Source organism: Lampris incognitus, chromosome 6 (assembly GCF_029633865.1).
Source record: "Lampris incognitus isolate fLamInc1 chromosome 6, fLamInc1.hap2, whole genome shotgun sequence".
Taxonomy (NCBI): Eukaryota; Metazoa; Chordata; class Actinopteri; order Lampriformes; family Lampridae; genus Lampris; species Lampris incognitus.
In genome coordinates, this window is record NC_079216.1 from 48,011,313 (window position 1) to 48,031,164 (window position 19,852).

Consider the following 19,852-nt stretch of genomic DNA (forward strand, 5'->3'; position numbering starts at 1 on the left):
GCAGTCTGTCATAATGGATAGACTGGACATTAATATTCAGTGGTCTCTAAAGGGTCTCCTTTGTGAGGTCACAAATAAAATTGCTTACTGTAATGACAATGAAACAATGCAACACCTAAATCTATTCTTGTATCAGTGTTAGAAGAAAACTGATAGGTTACTGAACCGAAGGATTCTACTGGAACTGTACAGGCAAATCTGACTATGATGTCACAGAATCTGGCAGAGTGTTGCCACCACTGTGCACACAGTAAACAGTGTCTTGTAGGATGATTATAACCTTGTCATATCACAAAGGAAGCGGAAAATCTTTTCTGGGCTCTGTCCATCTGGGCCATCAGTGTGTCCAGTTTCTTCCAGCTGCTGGATCTTTTGCAGGGCTACACTCACTGAATAACGCAGGAATTCCCCACTTGAGCGCAGTACTGAGAGCGCCTCTTCTCTGCTCAGGGTACTGTCTCTGCAAAATATAATGTTACATCAGGTATGAAGCTCTCCAGGGAGAGACATCAGAACGTTAGACTCAGCTTTAACAACTGGTATTACTGCAGCACCAAAGCACTGATATATGCAGAGAACAAACAATATTAAAGATAAGACAACTGATAATTATCAGTTTGATAATTATAATAAAGATATAAAATATATATATATATATAAAAAATAAAGATGATGTACGTAATCTCCATTTATTATAATAAATGGAGATTACATACATCATCTTTGTCCTACTAATACAAAACCCTCAGTAACTTAAAAATAAGTCTCACCATGTTGGCAAAATTGCCATGTATGTGCACAGTCTAATCAAGACCCTTAAAACTTTCAAGTTGTGAAAATGCAAATCAAAAAAACTTGATAATGGTTAAATCAAACAATTCTCTTGATGGCATTGAAATCAGTGTACTGCCAGCTATGCAAACATTGTCCTTGACAGCGATTACCTGAACAGTGTAGTAAGGAGTGTAGACACAAAACCTATGGAGAGCAGACTGCGCGGGGTCTTGGACAGTCTGCCCTTCCCAGATTTCTCCCTCAGGATCTCAGACAGTTTATGGTAGTGGTTGAACAGGGCCATGAGCTCCTCAAAACGGTTTTTGCTGTGGATACCATATACAAGCAATTATACTCAATAATATGCAAGGCATCACTGTGTAAAAAATATATATATTTCAGAGACAGGTGGACATTTGTTACCTGTAGTTAGCCTTGATAAAGTTGTACTCGATAAGCACTTCATACATTCCCATCACGAGCACAGCATAAATATTGTTCTTTACCCCAACATTGGATGAAATGGAGAACTCTGCGGACTTGTCCTAGTTGGCAGTGGGAGATAACACAAGATTATGCCATCAATCTTTTAAAACTACAACAGGTACTACAGCACAGGTCCGAAACTCACAATTCAATCTAGGGAAGCCAGTGCATTTTTATAAATGGTTGTCCCATCTTTCTAAGATGTCATACTCTGCTTACCCAAATCACTTGCACATCTACAAAGTATGTGGTGCTCTCACACCACAAACAACCACCTCATTCTACTAATAACTAATGTTAAAGGATTAACAGAATACTTTATATACTTTTTAGCCATGTGGCACGAACTTAAAAAACCCAAAAACAACGGCTAGCGAAGCTGACTCATAGATGGAAGTTTAAACCAGAATGTGAAAAGCTTATAAATATATTGCCCTAGGGACCAAAACCAAATGGAAGCCTGAAAATGTGGTTTAAGTGCCATTTAATATTTTTCAAAGTCCATGCATCTGCCCAGGGATAACTACCAGCTCAAAGTCCTCCAGTTCGCTCTTGATCATGCGCCTTGTTATGCTCTCTAAGATTTCATTTAGCTCGGACTGATAGCCTCCCTCCTCTTCATCCTTATCATCATCATCATCACTCTCATTGGTGTTGGGGTGGGCTGAGTGGAGCTTGCTGTGAAGCCACAGCAGGCAGTGAACAGTACAGCTCAAAAGGTGGGCCTGAGAGGAAAGAGACACTACTTACAGCAGACATCCTTAAAGGCAAATATGCACAGAAACATGGAGCCAGGTAGGTGCATGCACACTCAAACTAATATGGACTGTGTACCAGAGGCTCCTGGAGGAAGACTTGACCTTCTTGAGCAGAGAGGCATGCCTCCAACTTCACTGGGGGCAGAAGGTCTTGTTCTGGCTCATAGTAGCGCTTTAGCTGAGGAAACAATGCACAGACATGTCAAACAGAGCTACATGCATAACATGGCCAGCAGGTCATTTCATAAACAAAAAATACGTATATGTATGCTTTTATACATGTATATCCACGCATGCACACATACATACTTGTGAGAGAAGTGTCTGCATGATGGAGCTCGCGAGTTGCGAGTTTCGACGGCACACATCATTGAAACCCTAAAACAGGTAAGCGTTTGCTAGCTCAGAATTCAACTTTTCATTTCATGTCTCCAACATTAAAAAAGTACATTCAGTTTATGAAGCATAGTGCAAAATTGTTATAACGCTAATCTGACCTCATAGAGCATTAGGCGCACATCGGCCTGCTGACCCAGGCAGCGCCGAAGACCGCTTAAAATCTCCAGACAGAAGGCCTCATTGGCAGCTGAGTTGTAGCGGGAGTGAACGTCTACTTGAATCTAAAACGACAGCATACCACAGAACATAATATTCATACTTGCATACAATTTGTTTTCATAATTTGGCAAGTTTGCACCACAGACAGGGTTTTCTAGCATAGACATGGACAACGAATGGTGGTAGGGGGCTCAACATTCAATTTATTAAAAAGACAAGATTAAAAAACCAGTAAATGCGTCCAGGTAGCGTAGCGGTCTATTCCGTTGACTACCAACACGAGGATCCTGGTTCGAATCCCCGTGTTACCTCTAGCTTGGTCGAGCATCCCTACAGACACAATTGGCCATGCCTGCGGATGGGAATCCAGATGTGGGTATGTGTCCTGGTCGCTGCACTAGCACCTCCACTGATCGGTTGGGGCACCTGTTTAGGGGGGAGAGGGAACTGGGGGGAATAGCGTGATCCTCTCACGTGCTACATCCCCCTGGCAAAACTCCTCACTGTCAGGTGAAAAGAAGCAGCTGGCGACTTCACATGTATTGGAGGAGGCATGTGGTAGTCTGCAGCCCTCCCCAGATCGGCAGAGGGGGTGGTGCAGCGACCAGGATGGCTCGGAAGAGTGAGGTAATTGGTCAGATACATTGGGGAGAAAAAGGAGGGACCCCCCAAAAAAAACCCACCAGTGAATAAAAAACATTTAAATCTGTAGACTGAAGACAGTAGTCTGTCTTCGGTGTGGATACCATTTACAGTGCCCTAAGATAATTAAGCTTACCTAGGGCAGCTGGCCCACACACAGGTGCAAACGTTGTGCTGCATATGCATAGCAAGCCCAGAGATTTGCCATCATCTAGCGACAGATCCCATATACACGCAACTCTTAAAAATAGAAGAAGAAAAAAAGGGTACCTGGCTTGAAGAGATCGTCTGGCTACTTTGGCTCGTTGCCAAGCTGCCCAGCACTTTGAAGTTCTTGAGTAGAAGCAGGAAGCCACTCACTGCAGACTTCCTTCCATCCAGCTGACTAGTAGGGAGCCATGTAGAAGAGAGGTGTGCATTGGCTCAAATGAGTTTATCAAAGTGACAGGGGATGCGAGAGTGTGAGAAAAGTTATGTTCATACCTGGAGAACATGGCCTTGCGGAGAACCAGAATCAAAGCATCTTTTATAGACATACTGACCCTCAGCAGGGGCTGGAGATCATAGAGGACAAAAGGGTTAAAACACAGAAAGACAGGACAAGGGCTTCCCAGTGTGTGTGTGTGTGTGTGTGTGTGTGTGTGTGTGTGTGTGCTCAGTACCTGGACAGCTTTCAGCAGGCCCTGCCCTGTTGCCAAGGGCAGGTATGACAGGTGGTCAAATGTCTCTATTACTTTAGACGATGATTCCAAGAGGATCATTGGCGCAGAGACCACAATGTCAGAGAAAAGGTCTGATGATAAAATAAACCGCTTTAACACCCAAACAACACTTGTTGACTCTATTCCAACATGAATGAATACATATTGCAGGACACCTGACAGCTGGGGTGATCGTATTTGAGTTGAATTACCTACGAAATGATTAACAGGTGAAGCTATCTTTGCGACTAATCGATTCAGGACTTGCTCCAGTATTTCTCCTCTGATAGGCTCATGCATCTATGTTTCAAGAAACAACAACTGATCAAAAAACCCTCGTGAGAAAAAAAAAAGAAAGATGCACACACAAGCAGTCAATACTGGTCACTGAGCAAGCAATAAACAAGTGTATACTATTAGTACATTATAAATAGGTTACTTTACCTTGAAGCCCTCCAAAAGGACCTGACCACCCAGCCTACAGGCTTGCTGACTAGGGGTCTTGGCTGTGGTGGTAGACCCATCACAAGTCTTACCAAATGGCCCAGGTTTGGGGCCAAATGTGTCCATGAGGAAGAATCCCAACTGGACCAGGCCCTGGGTCACATGGTCCCAACCAAATATGCTATATGGGTAAAGGTGTGTCCTGCATTATCTAGCTGTCACAGTATATCTTAGAATACACAGATCTGTGTTGAAGAAGATGCCCAAAAATTGTGTGTAATATTTAGAAATTACACCAAAAACAGTTTAATGCCCTTACCTGTTTTTTACTGTGTCAAGGATCATCTGAGCCACACTGCAACACTGAGGTAGCAAGTCTTGCAAGAATTTTGACCCCTGCCGCAGCTGCTCATCCTTGACATTTTTGATGATAATCCCTTTCAGGAGCTCAAACACCTGCAAAAACCAGAGAGGGGGCAGACAGGGGGAATGCATGAGTGAAATGAATAAATATTTTATAGTAAAAATCTATAAATAAAAAATTGATAGCATTACTGGGAGAAGACCAGATTCTCACCTGCTCTTCATAGCGCTGGATGCGAACCACTGAGAGCAGCATTGCGATACTGAATGGACAAAGGTCCCCATCAGATGTCTGCTGGTAAAGCAATTAAGACGTGGAATATGGTCTATATTATAGTGTATATACACATCTCTGCGTAATCACATCACTGAAGTTCACAGAAAGTTGAATCAGTTCATCTGGACATAACCTCCCCACTGACTAGGGGCTGGGGAAGGGGAGAAATCCCACATTAAACAGGCCTTGGTTAATAATGGTTATCCTAACTGGGAGTTTGTCAAAGCCAGGAAGAGACCCAAACATTGCACCAGCCAATCGAAGAGAGGGGAAGGACAACAGCTGCCTTGAAGTAAACCAGTGGTGATTCCGTATGTGGCATGAGTTTTGGAACAGTTGAGACTAGAGCTGAACGATTTGGGAAAATAATCTAATTGCAATTTTTTAGACCAATATTGCAATCGCAATTTAGTATGTGATTTTTTTTCAAAGTTCATTCTCTTCTGTGTTATCCACTAAACATAGCAATAAATCATTCTATAGTATGACCAACACAGCAGTCAACATATAAACTGCTCTTTCCTGAAGAGGTCACTTAGATGAGTGATGAAATGTTTCTCTCAATAAACATTGTATCCAGATGAACTGATTCAACTTTCTGTTATTTTCTTACCTGGATTATTGAGCATGCATAAAGAAACTTAAGTTCAATGAGAAAAGCCATCAGTTATTATAACCTTGAAGCTTTTGAGGAACTCTCTCCCGAGTTCGTGGTCGAGTCGAATAGCAAAGACTATGTGCAGGATAGCTGTGCCCTCCACATGCCGTAACTGGTCCTGAGGAATGGACTGAACCTCCAGGTCCATGCTCCTGACAGGGAGAAAGAGAAGAGAGAGGAATACAAATTAAAAAACTGGAAATAGAAAGAGACGGCTCACAGGAAAACATAAGGGGAGTGAATGGGTGGGAGTTTCTCGTCAAAAGAATCAGCACCGGTGCAGTGCACATGTCGCTTACTCTGTGTCTTTCTGTTCTTCTTTCTGGCGAAGGTCTTGCTCCTTAAAATAACTGATGATTCCATTCAGGATCTGTTTCTTACAGCCCTAGTAGATAGAATAAATTAAATTTTAGTTTGATGTAGTTTGTAAATTAGTTTGAGCAGAGAGAACAGATTGTGTCAAGGCTGGGTGGTACTGACAAAAATCAAATATCACAATATTTTTGACTTGATATCTCGATATCTATAATGTGACGATATTTTGGTGATGACTATTTGTGCTTTCCTAAGATAATTACACACACAAAAAAAAATTTGAGAACTGACCATTAGTAATGTAGATATCACAACCAAGCAGGTAGAGACATTCAATGTTCATTTCACTCAGCTAAAACCGTCTAATAAATTCAGAAAATTTAACACTTTACGGTAAGGCAGGCTTTAAGACCAGGGACTGAGATTAGATTTCCTTTATTGTCCTTGCACAAAGTACAAAAAAATTGTGTTTGCCATTTCCGATTGATGCATTGAATAGATAAATAAAATATATGACAAATAGATACAAATATAATTAGGGGAGCACAGTGGTAGTTAAATTTCCAATATGAACTTTACAATGGCATGAGTAACAATTTAAAACTCATATGTATGGTTTACATTAGGGGAGTGTGACAGCGCTAATTATAGCTAATAATGTTTAACTGTCGGACATTTTGCCACATTGCCTTATTTAACATAGCAAGTACAAAGACACTTTTGTGCCACCTTTAATAAATTATAGTCTATGTTAAAACCCACTCCAGATTTCCATCTTGCAGCAGTTGTAGGTGACTTTCTACCACTCTGACTGAATTGTCGCTTTGAGGCAAGTTTTGAAGCAATCTGTGCCCAGTGATGAGTAGGCCTACATGTTCTTTGAAATACAGTATGCCAAAATGTAGCTACAGCACTGTATAATGATCAGATATAACAAGTATACTAGAAATTACTGATAGTATAGACAGACTGATGTTTGCTTTGAAACTGTTTATTTGGATTTCCTGACTGTTGGCTTTAAACCAAATCAAACACCTCACCATATAGATAATGTCAAGTTAAACAGAATATTGAGAGAACAAACTGGATGGAACAAATGGCGTAAATATGGGTGGTGCAACCGGTGCAGTGGAACCAGGGCCCGTCGCTAGGGGGGGCCCGTCAATATTTCTGCATGCATTGTCCTAGTCCAATGTTACGTGTCTGTTTTGAGCATGTGATGATAGCTTGTTTAGCGCGCGCAATATCATTTACCTATCTAGCCTACCTAAGTAACGTTAGAAAAATAAAATCAAGCAAGAAAGCATGAGTTACACACATAAAAGTGGATGTAAAAAGAGCAAGGAGAGCAAGGAAACAAAGGAAAGCTGCAATGTGTGCTGCGTGCGTGCCAAACCATGCAATCTACCAGGTTTTGAGTCTGATGTGTGCTCCCCTGTTACTGTCGAATGACAAGGCTATTAGCTATATTACAGCCTAGTTGCTTTGTTGACTTGTTTCATTGCCTTGTCGACTGATTTCATTTAGAGACCGTCTGTTTAGGTTTCTGAACTCTGTCCGTGGTGCGACCGCTCTCCGTGGTTCTGAAGTGTAGCCAATATTTGACGTACTGACCTTTACAATAACTAATCTGTGTAAACTTTGTCTGTTACTTTGATATTTATATTTTATTTGTTATATTTTATGCTGTGAAGCACTTTGTGATTGTATATCTGTGAAAGGTGCTATACAAATAAATTACTAAAATTACTTACTAAACCCACCTATGGTGGTGGTGGTGTGTGTGTGTGAGCGAGTGAGTGAGAGAGAGACGGGGGGGGGGGGTGTCTACGAGGGTTGCTTGCACCAGGGCCCATAATAAATATGTTATGCCAGTGGATGGAACCAATCTGCCCACGTACACCCCAGGGCATAAGAAGCGTCACACAGCATCACGAGGGACAGCGACCCGGTAAGCAAACAAGTGTCCGCGCTGCCGACTTTTTAGTGGAAAAAGGATTGCAAGAGCTGCCTATGATTATGATGCTTCTAAAGGTCACAGCCAATGCTGGACAGCAAATCGGGCCATTAATTGATTTGGCTTCAGACACTAATTGTATAACCCCAAGGCTACAAAGCATACTGAACCTTAAAAGTGAAGAAATCACTCTCGTCGTCCATGGGGTTGGGGGGGATGAAGGTTCATGTAGAAACAAAGCGGTACCTTCTAAAGATCTGAGTAAATACTCCCAAGGGCATTCTCAAATCGCACCAATTGGTTTGTTATGGACTAGACAGCATTGCAGATGTCCACAAAAATGAAACACCCAAGCAACTGCAGAAATTCTTTCAAGACATACTGCTTAATGAACTTGTAAGACCCTGAGAAATAAATTTGCTCATAAGCCATCGAGAAGGTCAGCTAGCATCTCAGAGAATCAGAGTCGTCGGAGACCTCATACTGTGGGATGGACCACTGGGAAAGACAGTCGGAGGAACTCATCCCGATCTCTTTGAGGGGCTTACTGTGTCAGCATACATGTCCAAGACACACTTTGCAAGGTCTATAAGAGCGGCTGCTGTAAAGTATGAAGAGCTCACCGGTAGGGTCCCAGAGTAACTTCCACCACACAAACAGGCAGGCATCGATTTCCAGGAATCGAGTACTTCAGCCCCCAACCGGGACTTCCTAGAGTGGTGGAGATGGGACAGTGTTGGCGCACCATGCGAGCCAAAATGTGGGGGTTGCCACTGCGGAAACTGACAACCCGGCAGCAAAGAAATTACTCTTGCTGAGGAGAAGGAACCCGGAAGTAGTAAGAGAAGTTTCTCACCTATGTCACAGATGACAGCCACAGCAAGGAACCACATTGGCACACTAGATAGCCTTGGCTAAAAGACCCAGCCTCACTGTCAAATAATAAAAGAGCAATTGAGGCCACACTCCTCGGAACAGAAAAACAACTAGCCAAAGAACCCGAATGGAAAGTTGCCTATGCCACTCAAGTGCATGACATGGTTGATCAAAGGGCTGCAATTCAATTGTCCAAGGACACGATCGTCAACTGGAATGGACCAGTGTGGTATGTGAGTCATCTTATTGCCCCTAACCCGCACTCTGTCATGACCCCAGTGAGACTTGTATGGAGCAGCAGCCAAAAGTTCAGAGGTGTGAGCTTAAACCTGCTAATGAAGAGTCCAGATGTCCTCAACCAGATTTGCGCCGTCCTTCTAAAATCCAGGACTGGAATACACGCTGCTCTGGGTGACATAAAAAGGATGTACAATTCGGTTTGATTGGAAGACCGAGAAGTGAACCTGCATAGATTCCTCTGGCAAGACTCCGAGGATGAAGAGCTGGGGGAATAGGCAATCACAAGGGTAAACATTGGCGACAAACCAGCAGGGTGCATCACGCAGCTAGCAATGCACGAAACTGCTAACCTCCCTCCTTTCACTCACCTCAAAGAAGAGTGTCGGGTACTCTAAAACGACAGCTACGTTGATAACATTCTCACATCCCACAATGACCTTGACCAGCTGAAAGCTGTCACAGCAAATGTGGAGTAGATCCTGAAAGCTGGAGGGTTCGAGCTCAATTCTTGGGTCTTTTCCAGGTAAAGTGGGAGGAAGGAGTGCAATGACAAGCCTGAGAAGACCAAGACAAAGGCCATGGTCTTACCAAACCAAATACGCAATGATGACAACAAAGCGCTTGGGCTGGGCTACATAGTAGAAGAAGTTAAGCTCTATGTCATGATTGCAATCAATTTCTCGAAGAGAAAGAAAAAGATGTGACTTGGCCAAGACCTTCTACGAGAGCAAATCAGAGCCCAAACGCCAAACCCCCTGACACGAAGAGAACTGCTCAGCCAAGTATCAGGGCTGTAGGATCCAGTTGGCCTGGTAACTCCTACTAAGCAAAAGGGAGTTATTTTGGCATGTAGGGCTTTCCAAGAGGCAAAGGGTGAAAGTTGTCCAGTCAAAGAGACATGGGACAGAGCACTCCCAGATAGTCTCAGGGAAGATGCAATTAAGCTCTTCGAAGAATATGTACAACTTGGGAAAGTCAACTTCACATGGGCACTAACTCCCCCAGGCTTCACCGATGAACCCTTGGCAATCACATTCTCTGATGGAAGTGAGCATGCCTATAGGGCAGTGATGTACCTAAGCTGGAACTCAGACCAGGGCTCAGCTGTCAGGCTGGTGAAGTCCAAAGCCAAAATAACTCCTTTGGACCATAAAGGTGATGCTGTCAAATCAGAGATGTGTGGAGCTGTGTTTGCCTCGCGCCTGAAAAAGTACTTTGAGCTGCACAGTCGGCTCCAAGTTGAGAGGTGGTACTATTTCATCGATAGCCAAACAGTCCTTGGTGTACTGCAACGAGAAAGCTATGGTTATCAAATGTTCTTTGCGAATAGGATCGGGGAGATTCAAAACAGCAGAAGGATGAAAGACTGGTGGTGGATTCCTGGTCTGCAAAATATTGCTGATGTAGTCACCAGACGAGCCAGCCCTCAAGACCTGAACGAGGAATCAGTGGCAAAATGGGCAAAAGTTCTTCAGTTTGCCAGTGAATGAGTGGCCGATCAAATCAGCCAAGGCGATAGCAGCCACTGCCAGAGAAAGCATCCACAAGTTGCAAAAGAATGCATTTGTTGCTGTGCTGACAACGGCCAAGGCAAAGAACCAAGAACCAAAACAAAATCAGAACCAGGTCCAAACAGAATATAAGAAACCACCTGCAGGGTCAGCTATCCGAAGCCTCGTGGATGTCAAGCGGTTCAGTGTTCGAACTGAACTGGTCAAAACAGTTGCATGGATCTGGACAGCAGCAAAAAAGTTCATTGGATAAGGTCAAGCCATGAACAGTCCAAAGTGGGAGGCAGTCTCTTTAACAGGGGTCATCTCGGTAAGAGAACAAGAAGATGCTCTGAGAGACATTTTTCTTGCAGCACAAGAGGGCATAACCTTCCCAAGCACTACTACAGATAGGCTAGTAGTCTACAAAGACCAAAACTCTGGGGCTGTTGGTTTGTGGTGGCCGAGGGCAGATTTTCAAAGGAAAATCAGGTCAGTGCCCCCATCTTGCCCTACAATGCCTGGGTGCTCTGTTAGCTGTTCCACTGTTAGCTCGGGAGGCCCACAATGGGAGTCATGATGGAGTGGCTGGAACCTTGCTCAACATGAGGAGGGCATGGGTCATAAGGGGAAGGCGAATTGCCCAAAAAGTTGTTGATGGCTGTATAGTCTGCAGGAAGGCAAAAGCAAGAACATTTCAACAAATAATGGGCAACTTGCCAGCAGAGAGAACTGAACCTGCTGCACCGTTTGACTTCACAGCAGTAGACCACCAAGTTTGCCTATAGATCTGGCGATCTCCCCAGTGGTTCCATGGGAAGATCGAGTGGGAGGTGTCAAGTCAAACTATACAAACAAACAGAATATTGAGAAAACAAACTGGATGGAACCAATCTGCCCACGTACTCCCCGCAGCATAAGAAGCATCGCACAGCATCAGGAGAAACAGCGACCCAGAATCGAACAAGTGCAGTACTAAAAGGAAAAAAAGGCCGTGCTCTGAGAAAATGCTGAAAAGAGTTCCCGAACAGCATTGTAATCTGTAGCAAAACTGTTGAACTTTAATAATGTGACAGACTGCTTCCCTGGCGAAGATTACTGCCGCTGCCAAACCAGTTTGGTTCGCGTGAATTTTACGCCACAGAGGTCAGCAGCTCATTTACATGTGGTTCGATAGTTTATAAGTATATTGGCTGTAAATCCGTTTGCAAATCTGATTATTCTTGTCGAACAGACGTACAGAGAATGGAGATGATAAAACAGCAGTGGGTATTGGCTTTACTTGCATTTGATGTAAGAAAATGTATAATTAAGTGAGTTAAGGCACAGATGCTTAATGTTTTCTTGCAATAATTACAAATGCTTGTTTTTTTTTGTCCATTTACATTTATTTGCAATAGCATATTTTTACATAATTTTTTTCTTTTGTTTTTTTTTTATTCAAAGGTTTTTCACCTTATGGCTAATGGCTTATGCCTTATGACTTTTGGCTAATGGCTCAAATCAAACTGCTGAACCTGCCAAAATAAAAGGAGGGAAAAAGGAAAAGCTTTTGGTCATTGAATGGAATCCAGTTAAAAACCTTCAGGTAGATGCATCAATCTCTTTCAAGTGGGGAAGCTGCACATATTCCAAAAACATAACTTGACAGATAATCTAGACAATTAAATAAAGTGTCGAGTTACAACATTTAAATTATGTCATGATATTACGATAATCAAAAACCTAGACAATATCTAGTCTCATAGCATGATATTGTATCAATATATTGCCAAGCTCTATATGAAGTTTGATAAGATTTAAAAAAAAAAAAGGAAAAGAAAAGGCACAAGCACACACCTTAGCAGATAAAAGTAGCAGCTGGTAGACCAGTGGTGGGATTTCTTGCAGTTCCAGTTTGAGGAACATCCTCAACACCTTTTCCACCAGGAAATGCAGTTCCTCTAGAGACAATGGCACATCCCTGGAGAGATATGTTGGGGTTTCAATGCAAGCTGATAAAAAAAATAAATCTTTGGGAGTATTTTAGTGTGAGAATATGGGAGAACAATATGGAGATTCTATCAACACAGAAGGAACTTAGGTAAAAGAGAAAAGCAGTCTCTGGAAACGTGCTGGTCTGATCAAAGACCTTACCTGAACATGGTGGTCAGGTGTATCACACATTGTGGGTCCCACCTGGATGAAAAAAATAACAAATTAAAAATATGCACAGATTGTTCACAAACACTTCATCAAACTTCTGCTGATCATGAAATGTTATGCTTTTGTGGTAGCATGGACTTCTGTGTAATTGAGCTGTTCTGCAGTGAACAGATACAATGTTGGGGTTATTACCTGAAAAGCTCTCAGTGAAGATGAAATCCTTTCAGTAAACAATTTTACTTATTCTTTGACAAATGGGTAATTTAATAATGACTTAGCCCATTTACCCAATCAAGAGGATGATGGAATCAGATAGATCAGCTTTAAACACCCCACATCCTACCATACCAAGGAAAATTGGAAATAACTTAAATTCATACCTGCTTGAACAGAGGCTGTTGATAAGTTGTTTCTTGTATTCCTCACCACTGAGTTCTCCTGAATTTAATAGAACAGAATAAGTTCAGCCGAGAGTGGAGATACCCATTTGTCTCATGACAGTTTTCATTTTGTATATCGAACCACAACAAAATGTCCTATTTTATAGAAACAATAAAAAAATGCATACATAAGAAGGATGCCATGGCAAGTTAATTGTAATTACCTTTGCCATAAGACAAAGTCTCACAGGCTGCAAGGGCAGTAAGCACTGTAGGAAACAGTTCCAGGGATTTTCCATTGCCCATTTTGCCAATCTTGATAGCCTCAACAAAAAGAGATCCCAGCTGTGCAAGGGACGGTCCAGGCAAATTATGAGTCTATGACAACAACAACAACAAAAAGTACATTTGACATTAGTATCAAAAGAATAACATGTAGGGAAATCATGGGACAGATGTTATAGAGGGCTAATGCCAATGGCACAACTTCTAAAATTCAGGAAAATGGGTGTAATGGAAAACAAAACTTGAACCTCACTGGCCTATAAGTCAGAAATAAAATATCCCTGAAGAAATGTTCATGGATGTCCCTTACATACCCCCACACCACCACCGTAAACTATTTATTTTCTAAATTATCATCATTACTTTAAATAATTCATCAATAACTGATTCTCTAAGCCAAATTAATAAATTTGTAGGTCATGGGGGCCGGAGACTATCCAAGTATCAGGGGCGTGACGGGTCATTATTACTTCAATACTACTACTACTACTTTCAGCTGCTCCCGTTATTACCCTATTATCACCTGCATGTCATTATTACTTCAGTGTTTTCCATTATTCCAGGGAATTCAGTTCTACTCTATGACCTATTTTTCGTATTCATGCTCAATGGTCCAAGATTGGGAAACTAGTTGATATGATGTGACGACTGGACTATAAGAAAAAATCATGAGTGAAATATAACTTTCAGTTTGAATGCCATGTTATGCCAAAATATAATTGGAAAGCTAGTGTCAAAGAACTTGTTAAAAACTTGCTCCATTTGGACAACTTTTTATTGCTCTCAGGCCAGTGGGCCATCATTATGACCAGGACCTGATTTAGGTAGTCTCATGCTCAGCAAAGTGCAACTTTGAGGGTCCACGGTGGTGTAGCAGTCTAAGCATCGGCTTTGTGTCAATGCAGTTGCCCACTGGGGACTGGGGTTCGCGCCCCGGTCTTGTCAGATCCGACAATGGCCAGACTCGACGAAGCACCAATAATTGGCAACGCTGTCTTTGGGGAGGGGGGCGGAGTCAGCTTGTGTTCGTCACATGAATGCGTCTCTGTGTGTGTCAGAAAAAGCAGTGGTTCGGCCTGGATTCGCCTTGTCACGAAAGTGGGGAGGCTTCTCATTCAAGACTGCCGACCGGAGAGATGCAGTTGGCGAACACATGCAGTACGAGGGTGGGTGTTTGAACTAAAATAGGGATCGATTGGCCACTAAATTGGAAGAAAAAAGGGAAAAGTCAGAAATAAATTTAAAGAAAAAGTGCAACTTTGATTGACAATATTTATACAAATGTAATTGATGGAAAGATAACAAGTGGTCTATTAGTGACTGATGTAAGTGAACATTTGCCTGTCTTCACAGTGATAGAAATTAACAAGTTAAAATTAGGAGCAAATAGGCAGATTAACAATTTGATTAGAATAAACTCACCAGAGGCAATTATAGCTCTTAAGGTAGAACTTTTGAATCATGATTAGCAGGAAGTTTATGTAGAGGACATATGATGCATTTTTGGACACATTCTTGACAATTTATGACCAGCATTGTCCATTGAAAGAGTACAGACAACATTCTAAAAAGAGGGGTAAACCATGGTTCACAAAGGGGTTGGAAAAAGCTTGCAAAAAGAAAAATAGGCTCTATAGGGAATTTATTAAACATCGAACAAAGGAAAAGGAGGACAAGTACAAAAAATATAAAAACAGATTAACATTTATTATGAGATCACAACAAAAAGACTAATATAATCAGCTGTTGCAAAAGCATAAATATAATATTAAGGCTACCTGGAGCGTTTTTAATGACATGATTAAAAATCGTAGTAAAACGAATTTCCCATCATATTTTGTAAAAAAAAAAGAAAAAGATAATTCAATTACTGAAAATATAGAGGAAATTGTAAATAAGTTTAATGAATTTTTTGCTAACATAGGCCCAAATTTGGCAAAGGAAATTAACCTTCCTTCAGATGAAGACAGTAATTTTGATTTTGTATTTGACAACAGAAATTCAGTGTTCCTGGGTGGAGTTTGTTAGAGTGATGTGGCAAAAGTGGTTAGAAAGTTTAAGAATGAAAAATCCACTGATGGTTATACTATTGATATGTCACTAATAAAAGAAGTAATTGACTGTGTCCTCAAACCATTTACTTATATTATGTAATAATTTTTTTCTAAAAGGTATTTTTCCTGATAAAATGAAAACGACTAAGGTGGTTCCAATCTATAAGAATGGTGACAAACATATTGTAACAAATTATAGACCTGTGTCTTTGCTACCTCAATTTTCTAAATACTTGAAAAATTATTGGTAAATAGACTTGATGACTTTATTGACAAATATGAGTTACTAAGGGACCATCAATATGAGTTTAGGAGCAATCGATCGACATCTTTAGCAGTGATGGATTTTGTGGAAGCAAACAGCAGTAAATAAAACACTCTAGGTGTTTTTATTGATTTATGTAAAGCATTTGACACAATCGATCATTCTTTATTCTTGCAGAAATTGGAACGTTATGGTATAAGAGGTGTCACACAACACTGGTTAAGAAATTATTTAAATAATAGGTTTCAATATTTGAAAAGTGAAAACACTGAGTCACATCTAAGAAGAGTCACTTGTGGTGTTCCACAAGGCTCAGTATTGGGACCAAGGTTGTTTATAATTTATTTAAATGATATTTCTATGGTATCTGATATGTATAAATTTCTTAAGTTTGTCAGTGATACAAATGTATTTTGTTCTGGGGAGGACATGAAAGAATTGTTGAAAACAGTAGAAAGGGAATTGAGAATGTTAGGGAAATGGTTTGATATTTATAAGTGATCACTAAATGAAAATAACATAAAATGTTTGGTGTTCGGTGGTTTTAGAGTTTTTGTGAAATAAAACTGAAGTTAAATGGAGTTGAAATTGAAAGAGTGTTTGAAAAAAATTCTTGGGATTGATTATATACTTAGCACAAAAAGTAAGGAAATTTGTGTTTGGTAGATTATTTCTTTGTTCTAACAATAAATGTTGGCAATAAATCTTATACCATTGGAAAGCCTATTTATTTCCCTTTTAAATGGTGCCACATTTGTAAGGAACATGCATTTATGGGATGAGCAGCAGAGCTGAGTATGTGGGTTGTGCCCATCAAAAATTTGTCAGATCTTCTCTGCCAATGCCAAACAGCTTATTTTGATGTTGCTATTGACTCTTGTTTTGAACTTCTGGTACCCCAGGTGCTGACAATCAGCATCAATTGTATCCAGCCAATTACCCCATTCTTCCGAGCCGTCCTAGTCGCTGCTCCACCCTCTCTGCCGATCCGAGGAGGGCTGCAGACTTGTCTCCTCTGATACATGTGAAGTCGCCAGCCACTTCTTTTCACCTGACAGTGAGGAGTTTCACCAGGGAGACGTAGCACGTGGGAGGATCACGCTATTCCCCACAGTTCCCCCTCCCCCCCAAACAGGTGCCCCGACCAACCAGAGGAGGTGCTAGTGCAGCGACCAGGACACATACCCACATCTGGCTTCCCACCCTCAGACACGGCCAATTGTGTCTGTAGGGACACCCGACCAAGCTGGAGGTAATATGGGGATTCAAACTGGTGATCCCCATGTTGGTAGGCAATGGACTAGACTGCTACGCTACCCGGACACCCCCTAATCCATTATTTATACGGTCCTGCACCTTAAAATTCTTAGATATTGTGTATTTAAAAACATTGGAAAAACTTTTTTGAGCTAGAAGTAAAAGCCTTCCTGTTTGTATCCAACAATTTTTTAAAGAGAAGGAAACTATAATTTAAGAGGGTTGTGTATTTTTGAAACATGTAAAGTGAGAACCAATGTAAAATACAGATGTGTTTCAGTTTTGGGAGTCAAGCTATGGAATGGTCTTAATGATGAGTTGAAATTGTGTAGCTCACTATTGAGGTTCAGAAAATCTTTAAAATGTAAAATAATTAAGGATTACAACTTAGTATACATTCTTTTTTTCTTCCTTTTGTAATTCTGATATTCTAGGTTAACCTAAGGACTGTATAGGATAGGCAACGGTAAGCCTTGGGCTTCGGCCTATTCCTTTTTCAGTCATTTATTGATTTGGTTTTGTTGTGTGAAATGGACTGATGTAATTATGTACGATGATGGTTTTTTTCCCCTGTCTGTCACATAAGTCACACAAATGTATGACCAAAATACATCATTCATTCATGTATGCATACTTTTCAGTAGAAATACCCTACCTCTTGCCAAATACATACATTACATATCAAAATAAAAAATAACATAATCAAGTGATTTCACCTCCAGCATCAGTAATCCCACAATGTCAGCTACCACCTCAGTCTGGAGATCCCTAGACTCACACAGGGGGATGCAGTGCTGGTACAGGAGAAGTCTGCGCTTGGAACCCTCTGGAGCACTAGGTGGGGAACCTAACAGAGGGAATATCATATATGGGGGGAAAAACAAAACTGGTCATATGAATTTTTTTTAACAGCTTGCGATTTGTTATGCAAGGATGTATAACAGAACGTGACATTATAATCCGAAAAGCCTGCTTTGGCAGACAATTTTGGCACAAGTCCCCTCTGTCATAGCGGCGTTAAATAAAGTACCCCGATGATAGTCCTTATCCATGTGTGTACCCATTTCTCATTACATGACATGCAAGTAGCATGTGGTAGTACCTGTCCAACCGTGTCTAACTGTACACATGCATATACGTATGTAAGTATACATGAAGCTGAACTTGTTCACTGATGTGATGAACTTTTATACAAACTTTCTTAGCAGGACCATATGAATCATGAATCATCTCTCTCTCTCTCCATCTATCTACCACACAATAACGTGATAAATTTGCAGGTATGAATCAACGTACCTTTAAATATGCCTTTGATCATGGCACCTATGTTTTGACCCTGCAGTGCGCTGTAAGTGACCACAGAAATAAACTAGGAGGAAAAGTAGATATCAGGTTTGAGTTATCAGATTCCAGTCGTCAGGAAGCGTTTCGAAAGGATGACAATATCAGATATCGGCGTACAACCTAACATGGAGAATGGGTTATTGCTGCATGTATTGAGCTAAACTGAGGGGGAAACCATTTACCTGGATGAAACTTATCTGTCAATAAACGCTGCATCCAGATGAACTGATTCAACCTTCTCTGGTTTTCTTACCTGAATTATTGAACATGCGTCAAGAAATAATTACCTGGTCGTCTGTTAGAGAAGACAGATACTTTTGAAGCTCGGCGGTACTATCCCCATCTGACAGGGAGACAATCTTCTCCATTTCACTCTTCATGTTCAACCACTGACAGCTATGCAAACACAATATACAAGTATGGACGAGCGGTAACTTCAGCTAGAAATGAAGATGAATGTTTTCAACGTTTGCACTCGCATTAGTCAGCAGACTGGTTTTGTAACTAACTTGTAACTTTTTTATAACAAAACATTATGTTAAAATTTTCTAGAAGTAGAATACTAGAATTGAGTCTAGAACAAATATTTCAACCTTGACTAGTCGACAGTCTTGCTAACGAGGTAGTTTGCTTTACGGTTAACTAGCTGCGTGCAAAGGAATGCTTTCAATTTGTTTTGCCGCGTTCCCGCCAGCAAGTTGATCCTCTCCACAGTCACAAAGTTCTTCTTCTTGTTGGTGTTTATTCTTCTTCGCGGGTTTTTTTTTCCGGATTGTAATAGTAACTTTTAAATGCATACCGCCACCTACCATACCGGAGTAGAACAGGATCTAGTCAACATTTTTTTTTAATCCAAAAAGTTCATCTTTAGCCTTAAGAAACAGCCATGGGGGAACACTACTTATTGGATTAGGGGAATTAAACTTTGTTGCTTTAACGTCAAATTCTTCTGCTTTATCTTTTATATTCCATCCAAAACCATTTCCCTTAAATCTGTTATACTCCCAGCGTTCATTTAGGACCCTTTTAGTGGTATATTTTCATCCCCACATCCTCCAAGACGAATACAGTAAGCTAATGCCAGATGGTCTCTATTGGGATTTCTCCCGATTCTACAAGCACAGCATTACTTGGTGTTGATCTCATTACACCAATGCCAACTCTCAAGGATTTTATATATATTATAATTCTGTTATCCTCTTTCAAATGTTGTATTCTGTAAATTGTGTAAACGCAACATCCATTGGACGTTGTCCGTCTTGGGAGAGAGATCCCTGTTCTGTTGCTCTCCCTAAGGTTTCTTCCTATTTTTTCTCCCTATTCCTTATCTGATGCAAGGGTCTAATGGCTGTCATGGTTGTGCGATCTGGGTCATCGGGGCTCGCCTGTTCCCCATCGCCTGATTGGTATTTCGACTCACCTGCGCCCCATTTACAAGAGTAACCATTTACATGGGTAACCCTGATTGCCAATGCGGTACTCACCTGATCCCCAGCCCCTTATTTGGCTTGCGGTTCCGTTTCCTGCCCTGCGCCCAATCTCCCTGACTGGCTCCCCCTACGTATCTATTCCCCCTGGTTGCC

The 19,852-nt window shown here is 41.2% G+C and overlaps 1 protein-coding gene across 1 annotated transcript in view; it reads right to left on the bottom strand.

The window, feature by feature from the left end:
- fanci (FA complementation group I) overlaps positions 1-18,649 on the bottom strand; it is a 24,704-nt gene extending 6,055 nt beyond the window's left edge. The window contains exons 1-23 of the mRNA XM_056281446.1: positions 18,557-18,649; positions 18,222-18,294; positions 17,642-17,772; positions 13,289-13,442; positions 13,065-13,122; positions 12,676-12,717; positions 12,379-12,502; positions 5,961-6,046; positions 5,681-5,813; positions 4,941-5,021; positions 4,683-4,819; positions 4,364-4,544; positions 4,132-4,219; positions 3,881-4,011; positions 3,702-3,772; positions 3,489-3,603; positions 2,516-2,638; positions 2,328-2,396; positions 2,095-2,196; positions 1,788-1,985; positions 1,198-1,319; positions 945-1,100; positions 281-460 (exon numbers count right to left, since the gene is read on the bottom strand). Coding sequence (XP_056137421.1) covers positions 281-460; positions 945-1,100; positions 1,198-1,319; positions 1,788-1,985; positions 2,095-2,196; positions 2,328-2,396; positions 2,516-2,638; positions 3,489-3,603; positions 3,702-3,772; positions 3,881-4,011; positions 4,132-4,219; positions 4,364-4,544; positions 4,683-4,819; positions 4,941-5,021; positions 5,681-5,813; positions 5,961-6,046; positions 12,379-12,502; positions 12,676-12,717; positions 13,065-13,122; positions 13,289-13,442; positions 17,642-17,772; positions 18,222-18,294; positions 18,557-18,649 — 2,648 coding nt within the window. The remainder of the gene's footprint in view (positions 1-280; positions 461-944; positions 1,101-1,197; positions 1,320-1,787; positions 1,986-2,094; positions 2,197-2,327; positions 2,397-2,515; positions 2,639-3,488; positions 3,604-3,701; positions 3,773-3,880; positions 4,012-4,131; positions 4,220-4,363; positions 4,545-4,682; positions 4,820-4,940; positions 5,022-5,680; positions 5,814-5,960; positions 6,047-12,378; positions 12,503-12,675; positions 12,718-13,064; positions 13,123-13,288; positions 13,443-17,641; positions 17,773-18,221; positions 18,295-18,556) is intronic.
- Positions 18,650-19,852: the final 1,203 nt, after the last annotated feature.